The sequence below is a fragment of the Grus americana genome, chromosome 5 (genome assembly GCF_028858705.1).
Source record: "Grus americana isolate bGruAme1 chromosome 5, bGruAme1.mat, whole genome shotgun sequence".
Classification (NCBI taxonomy): Eukaryota; Metazoa; Chordata; class Aves; order Gruiformes; family Gruidae; genus Grus; species Grus americana.
In genome coordinates, this window is record NC_072856.1 from 42,880,425 (window position 1) to 42,904,416 (window position 23,992).

Consider the following 23,992-nt stretch of genomic DNA (forward strand, 5'->3'; position numbering starts at 1 on the left):
TTCTTCTTCAAGGTAAGCTTTCCAAAGTCTGCAGTTCTATTTTGAGGCAGATGATGGTCAAGCAGACACAACAAACACTGACACTACCAGTTCCAATAAAACCCTTTCTTGGGGCAGGTGAGTATCACATCAAGCAAGAAAGCTTCTTCTGAGCTATGAGTTTTCAATACAGAGGAAACTTTTAACAAACCACTCAAACACATTATTTTATTCATAAAAGAGTTACTGTCTTGTCAGCTACCATACAGGGTTAATAACTTCCATTTCTCTTGAAGACAACTGTCTAAAAAGGTTACCTACAATACATCAAGTACCAACTGTTTAGGAATACAATGTCAAAAAAGATAGGGGGGTGTAAATTTTCCAGTTTTGATAAAAAAAGATTAATTTATCAAATAATTCAGATTAAGATTTATTCTGTATTATTCTGTAGCTGGAATAATTAAAACAACATTATATTTTTGCTTTTTAAATTAATCTGTTTCAGAGACACAAACCAAAAGAAATTTAATTGGTTGAAGAATTCAAAACTTTGTAGATTATTATAAAGAGGTGAAAATTATGCTATGATGATTATATATATATATAGAACACCTATATTCCAAGTGTTCTAAAATTTCAACAAATCTGAGATTTAAAAGATGCTAAATACTATTTCTTGCTATGTGTCTAGCTACATATTAGGTAGCATCCTTTGGGAGGGGAATACTACATAACAGAGAAAGCATTATGGTGTCTGAATAGCACTATTTGCACTAACTGCACTATAAGTGCAGATAGTTTGGAATAATTGTTGAAACTCCAAAATTTGTGTACAATGTGTAAAAAGTAACACAAGTTCTTTCACATTTGGAATTCCACTCCCACAAGGCTTCTAGTTGTTTTGTTGTATGACAAATGATTTAAACAAGTTGGATCACTGGAGGTGCTTACTACGCTCAGTAAAGAACATTATCTTGGTGTACCTCCTGGTGTCTGGCTAACATCTGTTTATTCAGGAACTTCATGTAAAATTTTATATGAAGCCACTCTTTCTATTTTTCAAAATATTTAGTGTTGATCCATTTCCTACACATGGTAGATTCTGAATTCAGAATGTGAGAAAGTGCTTGCTCTGAGATGCAAGCCATGCATAAAACTATTCCTATCAGGAATTTCAATGCAATTGAGTAAATAAAGAGTATTTAACAATCCCCTAAACATTGGCCTCCTTATTCTCCGCCATAGTGAAAATGGTTGCTCTCAACATTCAGTCCCATTATTACACCTGCAGTTATGAGTATTAGAAGTTTTCCTAGCGTACGTGCAGCTGGAGCGTATTCAGCAGATAAGCATGTACTTCTTACGACGACGATGACAAATGCAACGAGAAGAATAAACACATTAGCTATGAGATAGAGAAGGGGATACTGCCGCTTCATCAGCAAGACAATACAAGTATTTTGTGTGTGTCCCCTGCTACTGTGTGCATGCATGCTGCCTGTTGGCAAGGGGGTACTGTTACAGGACAGCCAGGCCACCAAAAGTTAGTGAGGGATTGCAGAATCCTCAAAGTGGAAACCAAAGCATATTCCACAGATCCATGCAGAAACGCCACCCAAAATGGCAATACTCCCTTCACACAGCTGCAGCAATGAAAATGTCAAGAATCAAATTAAAGCAGGATACCTGCCGTGCCCACTGATGTTTGCTGACAAATTTAGTAAATTTTTAATCTTAAAATACAGAAACATATAGTATTCTGAGCAAAGAATAAAAACACAGAGCAGATGAAAACTTTAAAAATCATTCAAAAATCAAATCTTAAAAATGTTTTGCCATCTAAGTTTGCTATCAGAAGTATCAAAATAATGTCAGAAAGAGGAAGGTGATTGACAGAATACGTCGATCTCAGAAAGCTGCTTTAGACCATACAATGGAGACTCAAAGCTGGGGCAGACTATAAAAGGGAGATGAGCAGAATTTCCTGTATCCATGCAACCATTATTATACTATTCACACGTACTACCCATTGCCACATCGTGATTAACAGACAAGCGCAATAAGGGAAAAGTTGCAATCAGGTTACATGAAGAGGACTGAATATCCCTGCTGATTACAAATGACAGCTGATTTTTTCAGTCAGGTCGGCACTTAGGAAACGCACTAACTGGGAGGATGGATAAGCCCTCCTTGGAAGCAGGAGGGCCAAACTCAGTACCCACTTTCTTCACATCCCATACGCAAGCAAAGCAACACTGCCCTGCTTTTTAATTAAGAGTTTACCATGATCCATCCTCACCACAAAGATCTGCCACGTGACATTGTAATTATTTCTCAAATACAGATAAACACAGAACTACATATGATCAGCAGCTCCGCAGTGAGTCAAAAGGTGCCCACCGAGTATTACAGAGCACAGAGCAATGAACTGCGCACCTGCAGGCACGGAGACATCCGTGCACTGATGCTGGCTTTGAAATTAAGAGAGCTAATATGGAAGCGTAGGGCTTGAACTGTGTTCTGTTTGACAGAACTCTCAAGTATTCTTGTTCCCTCAAGATGCACATTAAACTGAATTTCTACTAACCATCATCAAAATTCCTAATAAACAAACACTGCTCCAGTATATTAGATACTTGTAAGTAAACAAACAAAAATTAATTTTGAGCAGATCGCTTCAGAATTGTCTTTCACTGACACCATTATGGTCCTGGACATGTGGGAAGCCTTGATTATCTGAAAAGCTTCACTTTTCCAGCTGGGTCTCTGCTTTTGTGTACCTTCTGAAAAACAGCTTTTCTGTTCCTTTTTTCCTCCCTCTTCAAACGTATTGTTTTCACCACTCTGAGCCCTCTTTTTCTTTGCTCCAGCAACCCTCCAACACAAGGAAAGACCACCTTGATCAATGAATCCTGCCTTCTGCAAGACACATTAAGTCTGGTGGGGTTGCCAGAAAAGCTATTTAACTGTAAAATACTCCTGCCCCCACACCCTTCAGTCCGCAACAAACTTCAAAGCCAATACTGCATTGCTACAGCCATAGCTAAAATATGCCAGACGAAAAAAGCGGGAGAAACTAAAGACAATCCTCGACATCTTCAATTCCCTCCTATTGCAGGAACATAATTAGATTCAACTTTCAAATATTCCTAGTTAACAGACCATGCCCATGTTACAGGAAACACCCACCAGTCTTTGCCATTCTTGTATGAGGGAAATTCCTTCTTGACCTCAAATCTGACCAGGGGTTGAACACCAAGAGAATGTCCATGAAGTTTTTAATCAAGAGATCTTTAAACCACTGAGAGCTAGGCCAAACTTTGAAGTTTAACATTTTTTTGCTGTTCTCCACTGACACGACTGACTCCACCACAGCCTACTTCAAGCCAGGGAAGTTTGTAGAGTTTTTTTTCTAATTTCATGCCAAACAAACAGTTTTTAAAGAACTGCCCAGACCTCCATTTTAATTTTTAAAGTATTATACAAAGCACTGAATGTAAGATACTCCAAGCCAGGTGAAAAAAGAATTCCACCAACTACTTAAGAAAGCTGCCCTTTAACATCAGCGCCCAATCAACTGGTGCTTCATAAGCTCACCAAGTGATGATACGAAACCCACCAACCAATACTACCTTATATTATATATACATAATGCTTTCCAGTTATCATACTAATCATATTAGGAGACAAATATCAACATTTTACTGGAGGTCACATTATGCCATAAATGACACGCAGTGCTTTAATGCATAGAAGAAGTACAATTTGGAGAACTGAATTAAAAGTGAACATGCAATACACAGCTCTTCGGAACTGGCCAATTCCTAGACACTGAGCTGGCATGCTATGTCCAAGGAATTTATTACAATTTCCATATTCTGTAAAGAAGCTAAAACATACAAGTTTGTGGGGTTTTTTTGGTACTGAAAGTTTGTAATTTCAAAGTAAATTGTTTTCTAATTGCTCATCACTATACATCAATATAATGCTATAAGCCATCACTTTTCATGGTATAATGATGATAATAGATTTTAAATTCTTTGATTAAGCTACTTGAGTAATGACAAAAAGACTGGACCTTTCCAAACATAAAAATACAATGAATCAACATCTGTCATCTACAGAAATGGCACAAACGTAATTTAATGTGATCACATCAAACGCCATCCATCATTCATCTGTAAATCCACTTCATCATATCTAATGCAACACTCTGTAAGTATTAACAGTCAGCCTTAGAAAAAGCAGAGTATTTTAGCAACAATCTATCACATGACAAATACAAGTATCTACAGCTTGGGTGGAAATTAAGCACAGAATTTCTCTTGGATCAAAATTTACACTTATCTTTCAACTTGTGAAATTAAAAAATAGTATGTTCTTGTTGATTTAACTAGCAGGTATATAAGAGAACTCAAGCTTGAAAAGGGAAGAGGTATGTGTGACTGACTTACCTTATGTTTTTTAATTTCTGGTTGGTAAATCTATTCTTCCAAGAGCAGCCCTTTCGAAAACCTACAATTTCAGTTCCAACAACAACAACAAAAAGAGATAACCTTTTCTGACATCTTTACGAAGACAATAACATCATTTTGACAACAATTTTGTATTCTGAACTGCATAACAGAATCTGTATGACAAAAATGTAACAAATTTCTCATCTTGAAGGAAAGCAGCATTCATATCCTTCCTGGAACTAGAAAGCAAAACTAAGTCAGATTAATACTAGATAAACACTTAACATCTTTAAGGAAAGAAAGATTATTAACACCATGACATTGCTATTTTAGAAAGTCTACTCACAAAATGGTCATTAAAATAATTTTGTTAACAAAAAGTGATAAGTACATGTTATAAAACATTAGAAACAGGCAATTTTTCAGCACTAAATCTATTCTTCACTTAACTAAAAAAAGCTGGTCTTCACCTGAATGCTCTTCTATGGGTTTAAGTTTCCTAAAGGCACCATCACCATAAAAAAAAAGAAAAAAAAAGAAGATAGTATTTTCCCTATATTAATCTGACAAAAATATGAGATGGCAAAAACCATGAAGACCATATCTGTAGAACTGCAAGGGAATGTGTATGCCTTGGAAACCATTTCAGTGAAAGGATACAAGTTTTGGTATAATGGGATTAATGATTTCAATGCACGGCTTGCATTTATAGCTGTTGCACGAACCATAATAGGGAGAATTTTTCCATTCACAATAGCACCATCAAAGAGTGGACCAAAAAATGGAACCTGAATAAAAAATTAAGAAATTTAACATAAAGCAAGATCTTAGCTGTAACAATTAGCAATCAACATTAACAATAGAGCACTCAAATATATCTTTTTTTCCCTCCTCATTGCCAGATAATCAGACCAGTTATTGTGCTCCATGACAGACCTTTTCTCTTGTAGAAATATATAGCCATGTAACTGCTTGATATCCTTGGTAACAGATAACACAGCCTTTGAAGAAAATTAAGCAACCATTTGAATACTACGTCTCATCAAAGCTTATTTCCAACTTTTCCTGCCAAAATCCTAGGGACAGTCATACATATGATGTTTATGAGGTTGAAAGGCTAGATGACAATACTGTAGGTGGTAGTAAGCAAAAGGACTAATTACTCAAATTTAAAAATAATATTTACTATGGCTTTAGATAGAACATGTCCATAAGGACCAATTTAATGTGCAACTGTCATACAATTACTGGTGGACCAACCCTCACCTTCCATTTTCTTTCCTTCTCTCTGTTGTTCTTCCTTTCTATGGTATTTTCACAAATGGATTGTAACCCCTTTACAGGAGAAATCTATGGTGAAAGTTTGGCCTCTTTGGACCCCAAGTCTAAAGCCTTATTTGTGAGATCAGTAGAAATGTCTATGATATGTCTACTAGAAATGTCTACTATGTCTACTATAGGTAGGACCCAAAAGGTTTACATAACAGATGGATCTTATGTTTTGTCATTACATTTTTCTCTCATCAACCATCATTTTGCAATTAAAAAAAAATAAAAATTAGAACTTTGTTAAGTATTTTCATTTCCTGCACATATGAATAAAGTTCTGAAGCTGCTAGCATAAAGCACGTGAAGAAGAGCAAAGTTTGTGCGTCAGATCAGCAAAGGGAGCAGAGTGTACACTAAATACTCTTCCTGCTAAGATGAAACCAATGCTACAGAAGAATTTTAGGTAACTATATTATCTTTTTCCATCAGTCATTTAATGTAGTTTTGAGAATACTGAAATCTGATAGAAGGCACTTCTTTTTTCACATACAAGGACCTCTTGTTGGACGAACAACAACCCCTACTTGCAACAGTTTTCTTTTTCCTTCTTAACCTGCACGCTCCCAACAATACAACTCTTTGTACTGAAAGTAGTAAAAGAAAGAATATACTTATTAAGTAAAAACATAAGTAATCCAGTAATACCAAGATCATGTACTGGATATAATTTCATGCCTATCATCAGACAGAGGCAGTCATCATATAGAGGAAATCGTATTTCTGTCATACTTCATTTATAAATATTAGTGCTTCTAGAAATAATTTTAATATTTAAAGTATAGAAATTCATGGCAAGTGACATCACACAGAGAAATTATGCAGTACGAACACTCATGACTACTTTTACTCAGTAAGTGTTTGCCACCCTAAACCACTGTTTTAAGAACAGGGCCAGCACAGACAGTTGAGGAATTAGAAAGAGTCATGAGAAAGAGCATGTGTTCATAGGTCTAAGAGCTGAACGGTCTTGCTTTGCTGAATCAATCTCCAAATTCTTGTGTGGAGTCAAGGAGAAAGTGAAAACTAGCTTTGAGAAGAAGAAAGGGGACTATGACATGGATGGAGAAAGCTGGAGCAGGCTATTATTCAACTACCACAATCACATATCAAATTTGCTAAAAAAGTTTGCCAAGTTTATCTTAATATTTAAACAATTACGCAGAATATTCTAGCTCTGTTTACAGTTTATGATGTTAGCAGATATGCTTCACAGCATCAGACTGTTGCAATTTCAAGTTACTGATTTTACTACGCATTGTATTCACTGAGCTCTTCCTCTTCCTCCTACCACCACAGCAATTGTCGATGTTAAAGACACATCGCCTTGTGGGACCAATCTATTATACCAAAACCTCACGATTCTAAACAAAGGTCAGTACGTATTAAACAAACAAGGGAAACATGAAAGAAGAAAACCAAACCACCCTTACCTCAGGCTTTTTCATGATCTGGATACTGAACATATGGTTTTTCATGGGATAGATAACTATAAGAACATCTCCAAATTCTGTTGGAATTATTCCTCTTCTATAATCTCGAGTATGCTCTGACCAGACAATGTGTACTTCGTCATTTCCTAAATGCCTTAGCTGGAAAAGCAGGGGTAAAACCCATCAGTTTAAATATATTCTATAGCCATACAGCGATACTGAATGCTTATATTTCAAAAGGACAAACGCACTAAAAAGAAACGAAGAAAAATGAATAAAATAACCAAATTACAGTATAGTTCTTCTACAAATTCAGTGATGGTATTAGTTCACAGTATTGGTTTGTGCTATAGATTTTTATACATTGGTGTCAATGTCTATTTAAGTTAACAGACACGTCAATATCTGTTTTCTACTGAAAGCTAAAATTTTGTTGATATTATCTCAAGAAGGCAGAGTGATTCAATCTGATTTACTAAAATGCTTTCAAGACTGCCATCACTGACAGGCAGAGAATTACTAAATTCTATATGAACTTTTAAAGTATATGAATGAACATCTGTTTAAAAGCTATGTATCTGTGCAGTCTTTAACCTCATAATTCTAGCCAAATTCCAAACTGGCTACTACAAACAAAAAGCTTTTAAAGGAGAATAGCTACTGCATTTTCCATAGCCCCTACATTAACTAAACTAAACGCTCACTTTCCCATGAAACCTGTATATGTTTTTTACCTTTGTAAAAATAACACCCTGTCCCTAAAATGGCTCTTGATTTGGCTCGAAATGGCCAAATAGGTTCCTCAAAATCCATGCTGTATCCTCAGTTGTAATCATATAACCAGATTAAGGAATATCTTGAACACTTTGGAATTATCTGCACTGAAGCTCCAAAATGCTCCTTTTGCTAAACATTACCATCTGCTAAACAAATGTTAACATCATGGAGAGAGGCTTTACATATACAGATCAAATACATTCAGATTATTAAATGTGAGTTTCTTTCCAGTAAGGGCTAGTTCTGAAAATTCAAGCTAGAATCTCATTTTTCCTCCTTGGGCATCACGAGTTATAGCCGACAATTGTCTTCACCTACAGTTTTCAGCTTGTTTGCACAGCTTTAGGCAGGTAGAATTTGTCAAACAATCGCCGTGATGTTATTCAAAGGACAGCACTGTGAACTGCCGTTAACAGGTAACATGCAGATACTAATCTGAGCACTTACAAGAACTTATTGTATATAAAAAGGCAACAATTTTATGTAGTCATTTTCAGAACATAACTGCACTTTAAACAATGCAAAACATATACACAGTCATCAGAGAAATTTCACTGCAAGTATTCACTTGTTTATATTCCAAAACCTCCTGGAATGCTACCTTCATCTTATCTGAAGGCTTATACTGGTTGTCAGCAGCAGACTGAAAAAAAAGAAGCTGCCTCTGCTATTCTCTGCTGGCTTTAAATTATATCAGACTGAAAAACAGGGTTCTATTTCTGTAAGAAAAGGATTTTCTTCAGGGTTGGACTGGGGAAAGGACAGATGGCATCAATACCCTACATCTTGTCTGATGCTCAACAAGTCATTTGTTTTGCCTGGATCAGATACATCTAAGCTACAATGACTGCAGTTCCTTTGAAGTGAGCTGTTCTTGCCTCTTTTGTAGATGGCTGAATTATTTTGAACAACACTTAGTAAGGGATGCTCTTGCACCAACTGTAAACCCAGCCCAACAAAAGAATTGGTTATAACAACATTCACTATGCTGAGTTTTATTTGACTAGGTCAGAACAGAACCGGGCAGCAACCTGAATGACTGATGTGCAACACACAAACACCAGCTGCAGAAACCTTGGATGACACTTAACAATGATAAATGTCGTACAAGACAACTAACTGTGGAGTTTTCTGAGGGTCTGAACCTCTCCTACCTTCCTCGGTGAAGTGACAGCCAAACAATTTGTTGAAATATGACAATGACAGAAGGGTATGAGGGACTGATGGGCCCACACTTAGAAGCGAGTGAAAAGCTCGGGGAGGATGAGGCTGCCTAACCAAAGAGAAAGCAAGAGGCAAACCAGTTTAGATATGAAATCCTGTGGAACGCGAAACAACTACATGATCCTAGATTGAGGGATGGGCATCTGATGCACTGACTGAACTGAACTGAACTCATCGAACTGAGTGCCAAGAAGCAGAACTAGGACTGATACACCCACACTGCACTGCAACATCCCCAGTTCAGCAATACTGAACTCCTTACTAGAAGAATTAGCCCTCCTTTACTTACCATCTTTGGACTCAAAGAAAACAAACTCATACACTGTAAGAAATAAGGGATGGTGACAGGGTACATGCCAAATAAATGGCTTTAAACTCCAAACATACAGAGAGTTTCGACAGTGCAGCTTCTTGAGGGCATCATTGTCTCTGAATTTCATTTATCAGAGGTTGCCCCTGCGTACCTCCTACTGATACGTGCAGCTAATCAGACAGGACATCAGTTCTTGCACTTCTGTGAAAGCTACCCAGACGGAGCATCGCTACCGATATGTGCTTCCACATCAGACTGACACAGATTTTGGTATGATAAAACTGTATTGTGTGCTTAATTCAGGAGATGGACTACTGACAGGGGACGCATATTTTTGGATGCCAAGTTTACTGAAGCCATTAGTGACTTTTCTCTCCAATTTCAAAGTTTGCTTTATACGCCCATACATGTGTGAGGATATATTCCAGGCTAAAAGCACTAACTTCTTCAGAGGAAAAGGAATCAGATTATTCCAATGAGTTCCAAGTTCTGTCAGGTGTATTTCACCTCATGATTACTATCAAGAATGATTTGGCAAAGATCCAGTTTGAGTAAAGTGTAGAATGGCATCTCTGTGACATACAATGGATTGAGAGTCAAAATTGGATGGTGCAAGTAGGTGGATGATGGTATAAACTGGGAATGGTGGTTTATAACATGACGTAGAATACTCCAGATCAAAACTATGATCAATACCTTGTTTCCACTATAGGAGGTAGAAGACTGACAACAATAATAGACAAGTAAACAAATTGGGTGTTGCTGATTTCATCTTTATGTCTGGAGAATAATTAAGTTCTGGATAAATCATTCTGTTCCTTTTTCATGAGTAGATCAGAAGCAGCTCTGACACTAACATAGTGCTCCTTATTGCTTCTTTCAGATGTCCTCACCTTGGTCAGCAAGCAAAGCTGACTGGTGGTAACTTGACTCATCACCAACACTTGATTCATGGAAGAGATCCAATACCTGAAATTGTCTTGAAAAGCTTTCCAAGGTCCGCTAGGTTTTGCATAAACTTTTTAAAAAGAAGAATTTCAGTTTTTCTTCTTCATTTTTCAGTTTTCTATTGAAATTGAGCAGCGCTCCACAACAAACCTCTCCTGCAAGCACAGCAAACATTTGGAGAATCCATCATTTGCTGTAATTATTACACTACAGGAGAGCCAGAACCTGACCTCTTTCAACTTTAATCTGGATTCTTTATGCCTTTGGATTGAATTGGAACCATCCCAGAATTCAGTGTCCTGGACACAAGCGGGACAGAGATACTCAGCTACAACCACCTCTGCTCATTGAAACCTAAAGGACAGATGGCAACACGGTTCCCCAGAAGGTGTGGTCCCAATGTTATCTAACAGAATCAGATCTGGTGTGCACAGAATATACAGGTGCCAAGACTGAAATTTGTGTCAATGGTTACTCAAAACTCACCACCAGTTGTGTAAACCACCACATCTGCACACTCATTTCCTGACTTTGTCTTCCTAAATTTACAACTTTGTGTGTGCATAAATCCCAGTAAGCAAAACAAAGTGCAAATCCTTATTAGAGACGTAAGGCAGAGCAATAACATATACAATAAAAATCTCTAAAATAATGTTATACTTCAAGTAACTGGTAATACACTATAGCTGAAAAACCTGCAACTACAGGTTACACACCAATATTCTAAAACACTAAATACTGCATAAATTCAGATCAAACTGCTCTAGAGAGTTTACTATCTAAGCATAAGGCAAGACACAAAATGGAGATCAATAAATGCAAAGAAACCGTAAAAAGGTGTTAAAGATTAGAAAAATGTCTTTTATAGCAGCATTCTTCAAGAAGGAAAGTGTCAAGGCCAGAGAAAGGAAGATTCAGCAATCAAACCAACAGTTTAGGATATAGTGGATAAACTTTAACCATGTGCATGGAAAGGCTATGTTGCAAGAAATGTTATGTAGAAAAAAGAAGAGAGTCTTAAGCACAGGATGAATATAAGAATCCAGAAAGTGGACCAAATTAAAGATGATTTCAGGCTATGGGCACAAGTGACAGGCACAATGGTCATGTTATCCGTGGTGATCCAGAAAGGTGGCAGTGAGAAAGAGGTTAAGAGCTCTGTTTTAGCCATTTTAAACGCGAGCTGTCGGGAAGACAGCCCTGAGGAGATGTCAGAGACAAACAGATTTTTTTTAGGCTTGCTTTGAAACTCTACTCCATTAAAGCAAATATATAAAAATGACCAACTGTTAGGTTACCTGAAATTTCAAATTTAACTCAAAATACTTTAAAATATTCTTACTCTATAGCCATCATCATGTGTCAGCTCTCCTAATACATTTATGTTAACTGAATACAAAAGAAACGTGAAATAAATATAACCAGGAGGGATGATCAAATCTAATTTTGATACATTAGTGTCATACGCTGTACATGTTACAATAGCAGCCAGACTTAATACTAAGCTGCAGGCTATACTGAAATTTCCAAATGGCAGATTGTTCTAAGTGATACCAAGTATAATTGAAGTAATAAACGATAGTAAAAGCAAAGCACACTGTCAGGAAGAATTTAAGTATTTACTTTTTAAAATTAAATGAGTTAGGTTTGGAAAGGCAAGACAAGTGAAATAATGCAGGGCTCAATTTACAGAAAATTCCTTTTATTTATCTGTTGCATTAACCCTTGAACTCTTGCCAAAATTACTGTAATTTCTAATACCCACTTACCTAAAGGAGGGAGAAAAAAGGCTATTATATTTTCTTATGATACAACAGCTAGCCCCAACTTTTTTCTTCTTCAAAAGTGAAAGTGTTCATTATAAAAAGAACAGAAGGAGCAGAAACATCTGAAGTAATGGCTTAATACAGCTATGTTTGCCCATTAAATGTAAGCAGCACTGCGATCTACAGCATATGTACCCTCTAGTTGAATTTTTCACAAAACTTTGTTTCAACAACGATGGTGCGTTTGAGGCTTTTTTTTTTTTAAAAAGCAACATGTGTATTTAATTGTAACTCAAAAAAAATATTGTACTAATAACCTTCAAGTTCCCAATAGATGTTAATATCACAATAAAAAAAAACCCCCTAGCTATAAATACTGGCAGCTATATACCTCTTATGTGGTCAGGATGGTATCACACGTAACCTAGAATCACGTCATACACCCACAGCTCAAGATGAATTAGTATTCCAATCGTTAATAACATTACTACTTTTTATTTACAGATCTTGTGTATAATATTCTCACCCACAATGCCTTCACTCCTTTATCAGGCTAAGGAAGGAGGAGCTAGAGAGGTGATAAGCTCTAGAGGCACATACGTGAGCTTTCTCACCCTGTGAACTGAGTCTTCACAGTTTCATTTAATCCTGATACTTTCCTTGCAAGTTTGTTCTCGTAAGGGTAGTGTAAATACTTTTTACTCTAACCTTTAATTCTAAGAAAAAGAAAATGGATTGCATTATCAGCATTATAAATCTTTAATTTACTCTTTGCAAACAAAATACCTATTTTATATATGCATTTCAATGTTATGTTCCTTTACACTTGCAGAGGATTTTCATCTGTTCTCCCTGAATTAATGTCTTTTCTTGCTCTTGTTCATATCTTCAGAAACGAATGCTTCAGAGGTATCTAAAACATTGAAAAGTTTTATTTATTACTCTGTAAGACTGATGGAAAATAAGTTGAAAATTGGCTTAGCCTCTGAAACAGCAGAATCTTGATTTTGCAGTGGCTTGACTGGCAGGAAGAAGTTTTGTTTTAATTTAATTTAATTTCCATTTATAAGATGAACCTATCATGCACCTCTAGGCACATTTACAATATAAAAAACAGCAGCAATTCCAAGCCAACTACTGCAAGTTTGCTTGTTTTTCTCCCATTGAAAGAAACAGACAAAGAAAGCACCCAAAACTCAAGTTTCTCTGGAGGTCATGAACAGTACATGCACTCAGAACAATTAAAATTGTTAGCACACATATGGCACTCAAATGATTTTGAGGTCCCCTATAGTGTGCGTGAGCTGGACAGCATTTCATAAACCACCTTTTGCTGATGTGTTCACTCTAAGCAGCACGAGTACTTGTAGAACTAGTAAAAGAATTAGCCTGTTTTCCTGCTCATCTCTCCTGATACCACTTGCTGGTTTCTCCCAAGATGCAAAGTTCAGCTGATGCTTTTCTCAAGTTTGGGATGACTTTCATAGCATCTCTCTCTGGTCCTGGTTCCTTGATGTCTAACGCTTCTTCCCATGCAGTCTTTATCTGCTGAGTAGGAGCACTAAGAGTCTCTCTGACTCTGTTGCCTTTACTGAGCCTATCTTCATTAAACATACATGAAAGGAACACCTTTGAAACATGGGAGACCTAATTGCGGCCTTCCAGTACCTAAAGGGAGCCTAGAAGAAAGCTGGAGAGGGACTGTTTGCAAGAGCATGTAGTGATAGGATGAAGGGTAATGGCCTTAAGCTGAAGGAGGGTAGATTTAGATTAGCTATTAGGAAGAAATTCTTCACTGTGAGGGTGGTGAGGCACTGGAACAGGTTGCCCAGAGAAGCTGTGGATGCCCCCTCCCTGGAAGGGTTCAAGGCCAGGTTGGATGGGGCTTTGGGCAACGTGGTCTAGTGGAGGGTGTCCCTGCCCATGGCAGGGGGGTTGGAACTAGATGGTCTTTGAGGTCTCTTCCAACCCAAACCATTCTATGATTCTATGTCTCTCTCCAATATGATTGAAATGGGCCAAAAGGTGTTAGGGAAGGGAGGAGACACATAAAGGCAGGCTCACAAGCCACCATTCATGGGGAAACCAGGCTTAAAAAGAAGAACAAAACCCACACACCAAGGAAGAACAGGAAATAAAGTGACACAGAAATAAAGTAGCTTGATTAAACAGCCCATCAGTAGCTGAGCTACAAATATAATCCCAATCTTTTGATACCCTCTACATATCCATACAGACTTCAAATATTCCAAATTATTGATGATTGTGGGTAAAGGAGGAGAGAAATAAGCCTGGGGCAAGCTGGAGTTGTTAAAAAAGTCTGGCTGACACCATTTTCACAAGCTAAATCACAGGAGGCCTGGACCAGCACTGAACCTCGCCTGGCAGGAACAGCTCAATGGAGATTCAGGGTGCTCCTGGAAAGAGACACGAGATCTTGCCTGTTCTGCTGAAGTCCACAGCATTTGCAAATTATTTATTAATTAATTCTCACTGTGACCCATCTACCCCCTTGTCAACACTTTTGAATACTCTAATTCAAACATCATTACAATGTTTGTTTATAAGCTAATTACAAGCTGTGTTTTATAAAACCAAGTTTCTGTTTAAACAATACAGAATGCAGTCAACTTAGAAAAAATATATACACACTGTTCTATATTAGAACAATACCATCAATCTTATTTTAAAATTAGTTATTTTTGCTAATAAACCACTTTTATAAATCATTTAACAACCTAAGTACTACCCCGGCTCTGCTTCAGGAAATAAAGAACAGAAAGGACCAAGCGCCATAGACATACAAGAAACAACATTTTTTAATTTAAAGAAAAAACAAAACACCAAACAAACCAACGTAAGATGTGACAGTGAGAAGTTAGAACTCATAGTCAGTCTATAATAATAACAATAACAATAATATTTTTTTCTTCAAGTTGAACACAAAGAACAAAAAAGTCATTAATAATTGAAGCTTGCCAGAGGCATGGCTATTTCTCTCTTTACTAACTGTCTACTGTCTAATTTAATTACAAGTATTAAACTCCATGCTGAGATCAACCAGCTTCAGTTCCTCCAATATTACACTTCAACCAGTGCTCATTAACGTGTCTACTGAATGGATTAGCACATCTGAAGATGTATGTACGCAGGACGGGGGACAGTCTAATGATAGCCAATTGTTCATTTATAACAGGACACATGTTCGAGACTGTAACTTATTATCACTAATGTGGAATTTATTAAATTCTAAAGAAAAAAATACCAGTACAGAAACCCATTTTTTTCTTAATGTGGCTATGAGAGATCATATCACTGTTGAGCATTTGTGCCTGCTCCAACACAAAACACCTTATATACAATAACTGTTGACAAATTCTTAGTATTTTAAACTTTTTTTTTGAAGAGGAAATTATGTTAATAGACAGCACGTGACTCTTAAGTGAATAAGAAGTCATCTTAGAGAGTACTCACCACATAGTTATTAATTGACATTTAAAGACTTAAAGTACTAAAACATCATTCAGACGTAATGCTTTTTCTTCTACACAAACCATTATCTCCCTTCATTTTTCACCGCTATATGTGTGATCCTGCCAACATTTGCAATGATGGCAAAAAATCACCAGTAAGGCAAAATTAGATTTGGTGGAGAATAATTTACATGGCTTAACCTACTTCAGTAAAATACCAACTATTAGTAGGTAAAGATGGCATATTTTACATTTTTTTTTCCTTTGACTTTAATTTCTCTGGGTTTACTGCCAATAGAAAATATGTTATTCAGAAACATCTACCTTTTTTGTTAAAGAGTCATCTGAATCAGACGGCATTCTTGTTGACACATGGAACATTACTTCTACTGTCGAGGTAGCAAAATATGGAGTGGTCAGTCCAGTGCTTTTGTTTTTTTGCAGTCCTCCCATAAAGCCACAATGGTTTGTGAGATTTACCTAGAAGTAAAGCCCAGGAAGCATTAGGAAAAAAAAAATTATCAGGTGATAAATACATTCTTTACACTTTGAAATGCACTTTCAACTGAATTTTTAAAAGTGAATGCCCTTTTCACAATAGTACAGTTGTGCTTTTCTAAAAGAGCTCAGACTTGCTGACTAGACTGGAAATCAACTGCAGCGCAGTGGCATTCTATATTCCACAGTCACCACAGATGCTGCTGGTGAGACAAGGTTAGAGAAAAGCAAAGGTTGTGTAGATGAATATTTATTGCATTATCCCCTGATCAGTTGACTGTAGCCACCTACATGTGCTTTTTGAATTTTTAAAAAATTCTGTGATACTACATCAGCCTTGACCTGAGCTCTTAAGAAACCCTGCCTGACAGCCAGACAATTTTAAATTGTCTTGTTACCTTCCATATATTTTCTTGAGAAATTTTCATTCTGTGAATATGGAAAAAAATCACAGGAAACTAACTGACCATTTGTAATAACTTTCTAAGTTTTAGTTCTATGGGAAATAGTTTGGCACTGAAATAAACATGCTTAATGTGCTATTTCACTTTCACAACAGTGCCTAAAGAAAGCTGTATTTCATAAGTGAATACATTTAATCTCTGCCCACATGGGATATATTTGCTTTTCTCTTAATAAAGGATCCAGAATTTAATGTTAAGAGGTTAAAATATTAGATGTCTCATCATGGAATATTAATCCAAATTAGCAACTCTTTAATCTAGCTAATAAAGGCTAAGAGAATTAACCCACTAAAGAAGGATATTTGAAGACACTAATGTGATTTATTTTTTTTCTCCTGAAGAATCAGGAATGTGGGAAATAAACATCTATGTTCATGACAGTCAGCTGACTTCTGCAGTTCTCCTCTGTTCCTGTGGAAAAGTCAGAGTCATTATCCACACTGCTAATCTAGTAGTGCTGCTATATACCTAAGGAGTAAAACCAGAACAAGTAAGATGGACACTCATGTGGATGCTCCTGATGAACATAAGTCACAAGAGGAACAGAAAACCTGCAGTTTCTTAGGCAGCCAGCCAAGAGCAGGAGCGATTCCTGGACTTCTGCGCGACAGCGCCAAGTTGAACTTTACAATGGAAGTTAATCCTGTGCAGTCAGAAGGAAAGGATGCAAAAAAGGAAATCCTCATAACAGTATCTTATTAGTGACTAAAGAGTTGCAGGTCCATATAGATGATGGGGTACATCACAGTATTTCTGACTGCTAGAAGAGACATGGAGCGGAGCGTGTGAACAGATACATGCCTGCCATGGAAGGCAGGAAGAAGGGAGCATGAGAGATGCTGCACATTTGTCTTTCTTGGATTCCCAAATTTGAACAAATCTCAAATTTCAATGGACTTAACACTGTACAGAGAAATCAAGATGCCTCCTAATCGGTCCATGAAAGCCAAATACAGGACTGCACGTTAATGAATCATCTCTGCCTGCACAAACTTTCTTAGATTGAAAGAGCTTAAAATTAGATTGTTAGTATTGGTAATGAAATTAAAATCAGAATTCTTCTCTACATCCTGCTTGCAAGCCAGTGTATTTCAGTACTTGTGAGTAATGCTAAAGAGCCAAAGACTTATAATATCTAAAGGGATCTGTAATTTTCTCTGTAAACAAACTGAGGGTAAAAACGTTTTAATAAATACCTCCCAGCCAAGACCAGCTACAAAATCCTCATAGGCTTGACTTCCCCCAGTATTCGTAAGAATGGAGTGTTTGTCTTCTTGTCCCTCAGCAACATAAAACACTGCAATCTTGTGTGTCTCTCGGCTGTAAAACAGAGAATGATCACTGCATGACAGCGCCTTTACTAGTATGAAACCAAAATATACAAACAGGACACACAGAGCATGGCTTTTAAAACATCGAAAAAGACAGCGGAAGTAAACTACACCTGTACGGCTTCTTTTTGAATATCTTCTGTATTTCCATAGTCTTTTCTAGTCTGGTCTTCTATAGAGCCTACAGTTTTGCTACACATGAACAGCATTTAGCCACTTCATCACTTCTAAGATGTAGGATGGTGCTGGCAGTACCAATTGCTAATGGAATAGCTGGGCTTCTGAAATGAGCAAAACCTGTAACACAGGCATTATCGACTCTGCACTGCCCATTAACAGCAGTGCCTTGTTGAATGCTGTGGCAAATGCAGCTTATGCAAGAATCTTTAAGTACGACAGCAATGTCTTCTGTTCACAGCTTGCTGTTAGACACTGGAGCAGCTGAAGGTGGTTTCTCATACTTTTAAAACTTCCACTGGATTTTATTTCAACTTCTACAAAAACAATTCAAAGTTTCTAATTCTGTGCTACAACTCCAACTAGAATTCCATGTCTTTGAATACCAGCGGCATTGGAAAACAGCTCAACAATTAGCCAAAGCTTAAAACGTGGAGAGTTTGACATACCAAAGTTTTAAAACTATTCCACATTATGAATACAAATGTTCACATTTTTAAGCTATTTTGAAGTTTGTTCTATCTCATGATAGTCTACTTGTAGAGTTTCACTCTACAAATAACACCAATGTAACTTCAATATAACACCAATACCAACAACACATTGCAAAATACATTAATAATTTACAAAACTATTTTAAAAATTAGTTCAATTCTCACATCTATGCCATTAGGGCCATTTAAGTACAAGCACAAAACAAATAAGTAGGTAGCTATTAAAGAATTTACCATTGTCTTGAGTCCAAATTTCTGAGTTCTCGAAGTAACTTCTCATTTTTCTTCAGGAGATGAAAGCTCCTTCTAAATAGAGAAATTTGTAACTCTTTTATCACCTGTTCACTGATGGACACAGAACAGTACAAGAATGGTACAAGAATATTTCTGGGTCCATTCAAGGACAGTCAACAAACATTCTTGCTTTTTCCATAGTCTTTTCTTAAATAAAATATTAAGTTATCTTTTAAAAAATATAGAAGCAATTTTTTGTTACTACAGGAAATCTTCTACATCCATTATAGCCCTGAGTTCAACCTTTACTTCTTTCCACTTTCTTCTGTCAACCTATTGGATTCAACTGTGGTCAATCTCTTCTCTACAGAAGAACAGACAGAACTCCCTGTGACACATACATAAGCCGCACGCTTTTCTAGGCCATAATATATATGCTTAGTGACAAAAGACACTCCCATAATCTACTGTCCTAGGGAGTTAGTGCATTAGACACAGAGCTTTTGCTATTCTAAACTGCAGAAGAGAGCAGAACATAGCTCATTAGTCACCCAGCCAGTTAAAGAAAAAAAAATTTAAAGAAAAAACAAAACAGTATGTTAGAGCAAAAGGCACTTTTCATTGCTTTTAAACTATGCTTAAGATGTTTCCCACAAAACACAGTGGAATGAATTTAAGAGCTGACTGTTCAAAACCAGACTGCCTTGAAGAATTAAAGACCCCAAAAAAGAAGGGTTATAACACCAAAATTTTGTCAAAGTCCAGTGATATCTCAGTGACACAGATTATTTTTGTTTTTCAGAAAACATTGCAATACCTCTAATATGGAATTTGCCAGCTATGGCAAAAGAAGATTTCAGAAAGACCCTGAAATTCTAGGATGCTAATATTTGTACATACCCACATGTATATGCAGACATACACCTAACTACACCCCCACAAAAATAATAACGTAAACAGAGACATTACTTTTGTAACTGAACATGGCTTGTCTCCTGTTGTTCTAAACAATACCCAAACAATACCCAAACATTGCCAATGCTGAAATAAATTGTAGGGGATGCATATTTCTCATTAGCTAACACAGATGCAATGCTTTGAGGCTGCACGCAAGCGTGTTCTTAGCAGGCAAAGCAGCAGGACACTGTCCTGCAACACAATAGCTGAGAATATGACACTTTCAGAGTCTCATTCTGGCATAGAAAGGTAATGATTTTTGCAGGAATATATATGGGAAGCAAAGAAAGCACAAAAGATGCCTTCTTTACCCATGGTAGTACTCCTTAGGACAGCTGGTGAAAAGAGTATTAGAAAAGATATCACTCCTTCAATTCGGCTTGCAACACTGTTCTAAGGAAAGAATATAAATAGCAGTAAAGGCAACGGGTTCCTTCTTTCTGTCTCTCTAAATGACAGATTGAAATGCAGAATAAAACTGCCATTTTCCCCTTAGTTGCACATCCCCTCTCCTCTTTTGTTGGCTGGCCTGGAGTATTTTTGGCTTAACCCATTCTATGATCAACTATTATTACACGGTAAGAACAGCACAATTACTTAAAAGAAAGTTCTTAAATTGTGAGTCTTTTCTTTTTACCTTTTATCCCAAGAATTCATTCCCAGTATACTGAGAAGTAATCTGCAGTAGTAAAATGCTGACTGGGGCTTTTGTGAGGTTGGCTCATCCTGCTCCATAGCCCTCATATTTAAATCATTGAAATGCTTTTCAACAAACTCCCTCTCTTCTGTGTGCTGTTTCAGAATTGCATTGATGACATCATTCTCCTGCTTCTCCGAGATGCAGACTGGTTGAGGAGCAGGAATGTTGAGTGAGACACCAGTTCTCTGTAAGCATTCAGGACTTGTAACACCTAAATACTGCAGGAGCTCATCAAGGGCATCTTCTTCATCCCTAATTGTATCCCATGTTGGTACAGTGTCTCTAAATTTCCTTTTTACTTGGAGTGTAATTCCATCCCTCGCAGATACATCCTCCACATGCTCAAAAGATGAAAGAGCATCTTCTGGTTTATCTTGTTGAGCTAATGAAAGTGCAAAAGACGTTTGTTGTGAAGATCCACATAAAGATGATGGTCCATACAAAATGGCCGAATCCCATGAGTATTTGCCAGATAGATCACGCACTATAATTCTAACATTTGAATTAGCAGATGCAAGTCCAGCAGACAGTCCTCCCCCAGGCATGTCGTCTTCTGCTTGGATTTGTATGCAAGACACCAGGGAAGTATTGTTTAACACAAAGAATTGAAGGTTTGGGTTCTCAAAAAGTTCAGGAGAAAGTTCAGGACTTTCACTGTAGGGATTGTCATTGTTTTCACACACTTGACTGGTTAGCATAGCAGGACCTCCGCTCATAGGATAGTGGCCTAGGTGATTGACTAGATGTGTTATCACAGTACGAGCAGCAACAGAAATTAATCCTTGTTGCATGTGAGTTTTCACTGCAAGAGAAAGAACACAGGTTTTAAAAACACAGTTCAGAAAACAACACTGAGATTTATGTATTTCTTTTGGTGTCCTCTTATTCGTGAGTTTTAAACAGAGAATGAGTGCTGCAAGGTTAGGATACATTCAACTCAGTAATCGAAAAGATGTATTTTGATGAACACTGGCCTCATATATAAATAGCATGAAAAATCATTAGAGAGTTAAAGAAACATCTTCATTATCTTACAGCCTACCACACCTCTACCATAGCTTTGTAAGCAGCATGGTTCTTCCAAAATACACAATTTCTTGATCTAGTGAAAATAAATCTTAAATTTCTGATGAAGTAGAGATCATAACTGTGTTTTAAGAAGTCAATTTCCAACTGCAATAGATTCTTATATTTATACACATCATTATATTGTGAAAAAAAAACCAGGAACATAGATGCACAAAACCTCTAATCCATCTTAATTTCCCCAGGGAGCATACAGCTGTAGGTTAGGTTGAGAATAATACTGGATGATTTTAAAGTACCAACTCAAGGAATGGGCTATCTATACTGAATACAATCTAACAGCAGCACAATTTTCAAAAAGCAAATCTCATGCCCTAACTGCATTTTAAGACGTTTCAGGCTGGAAAACCTTGGAGGGAGAAAAAGAAGTTAATTGTGCCTACCTAATGTGAAATTCTTTGTTGCATACCTTCCACTTGCATGCAACGTTATCTAAATTCACAATTTCTTAATGTTTATACCACACCCTGCTAACCCAGTACTTTACACTGATTGGAATCTTCTTCTATCAAATCCACTCTACGTCACCCATGAAGTACAGAGCTGGTCAAAGCGACTCTGTCAGACAGACAACCCTCAACTGGCTCAGGGTACCCGCTGAAGAACCCATACACAAAAGTATCACACTATAGAAGATCACAGGTGGAAGAGAAAACAGGATCAATATGGCAAAGCAAATATTTCTGCAGCATCTCTCTTGTAACAGGACCTGGATGGCCTGAATTTGGGATTTACAAGGGGAAGATAAATCAAGACTGTATTCTTCAGGAATACACCATATACTTTAAACTCTATTAAACACTGAAAACTGCTGCAAACACTTGCCACCTTCCTTCTCACCAAAATCCATCAAACTAGAATATTCTGACCCATGTTGCTTTTTCATTCAGTATTTACTGAGAAAAAGTAACCTCTTGGACATGTAAGTATGGTATAATTAGCTCATGTCCCTTTATAGTGTGTATTTATACACAATAAAACCTAATGTTTAATAAACAAATTTCTTTTTGCAGTTTAAGGTGTCTTAATTGATTTGACTGGAAAAATAAAGGCAAATTTGTAATGCATACCGACTGTCCTGACAGATCTTTAGTTTCTGAAGCACTGGATGGATGCATTCTGCATCTGCATAAATAAACAATTAGTATATATTTGCCTTCCCCCCCTCAGGTTTGGGTAAAGCATATAAGAGACATTTGGGATTATGGCTCTTCTCTACCTTTAGGGATCTGAACTGCAAAAAGGGAAACATTTCATCCAATTAATAGTTGGCAAAATCAACTTAATTTTTACACTAATCCAAAACTCAGATAAACTCCAATATTTAATGAATTAAGGCCTTGAAAACTAATATAAACAAATTAGATATTATATTTTTATTATCTATAACCTTCTTGAGGTTTAAAATTTACAAAAACATTCAGTGAAGCTGAATTAAATGTCTAGATATTGATAGCATACAAGGAAATTAAGTTATAGTGCCATCTGCTGAAATATAAGAAGGAACTGTAAGCAAGTTTATACAAGACAAAGAGAAAATAAGCTGGATGCTTGAAGAATAATTTATCAGTGCAGTACTAACCAGCACCCGGACAATGCAGAGGCCAGCTCATCTTTGTCAGGATATTTATGCCAAGTGTTTAGCACTTGGCACTACACAGATAAGTAAGGCAATATTCTACTCAGGTTCCTAGGAGCAAAGATGTGAGCTTCCCAGCTACATGAATCACAGAATCATAGAATTGTTTTGGTTGGAAAAGACCTTTAAAATCATCAAGTCCAACCGTTAACTCAGCATTGCCAAGTCCAATCACTAAACCATGTCCCTAAGCATCACACCTACAGGTGTTTTAAATACCTCCAGGGATGGTGACCACTTCCCCGGGGAGCCTGTTCCCATGACTGACAACGCCTTCGGTGAAGAAATTTTTCCTAACAGCAAATTTAAACCTTCCCTTAAGTCTCGTAGGTTAAATGCCTTTGGTTAAGTTCTGCTGAAAAACCTGAAGAAAGGAGAGGGACCTGTTAGCATCTAAGTTATTACTATTACTGTTCTGTGGCAAACCCTAAAGATCTCAAACCTGACTATGGCTGATTGTACCTGTGTGCGTGAACTTACTCCCTCAGAAGCCTAAGGGACATATGGAAAAGAAAGGTGATACAGTGATACAAAGAGCGAAGCATTGAATTTAAATTTGGAAAGTCCATTCCCAGTCCTACCCCAGTCTTTCTCTGAAAATTTTACTCTTGAATTAAAATTTAAAAAAAAAAAAATCAAAACTGAATTGGGATACAAATCTGTCATTGCCTCTTTTATAAATTGAGAACAGTACTTCTCACTGAGTCTTCTCT

The 23,992-nt window shown here is 36.9% G+C and overlaps 1 protein-coding gene across 9 annotated transcripts in view; it reads right to left on the reverse strand.

Annotated features, from left to right (window-relative positions):
• Positions 1-23,992, reverse strand: part of RALGAPA1 (Ral GTPase activating protein catalytic subunit alpha 1) — a 138,770-nt gene that overhangs the window by 26,806 nt on the left and 87,972 nt on the right. For all 9 annotated transcript variants that reach the window (XM_054828255.1, XM_054828254.1, XM_054828253.1 and 6 more), the window contains 6 exons: positions 20,492-21,356; positions 18,898-18,969; positions 17,858-17,981; positions 16,024-16,179; positions 7,199-7,357; positions 5,100-5,227 (listed from right to left, as the gene is read on the reverse strand). In XM_054828255.1, coding sequence (XP_054684230.1) covers positions 5,100-5,227; positions 7,199-7,357; positions 16,024-16,179; positions 17,858-17,981; positions 18,898-18,969; positions 20,492-21,356 — 1,504 coding nt within the window. The remainder of the gene's footprint in view (positions 1-5,099; positions 5,228-7,198; positions 7,358-16,023; positions 16,180-17,857; positions 17,982-18,897; positions 18,970-20,491; positions 21,357-23,992) is intronic.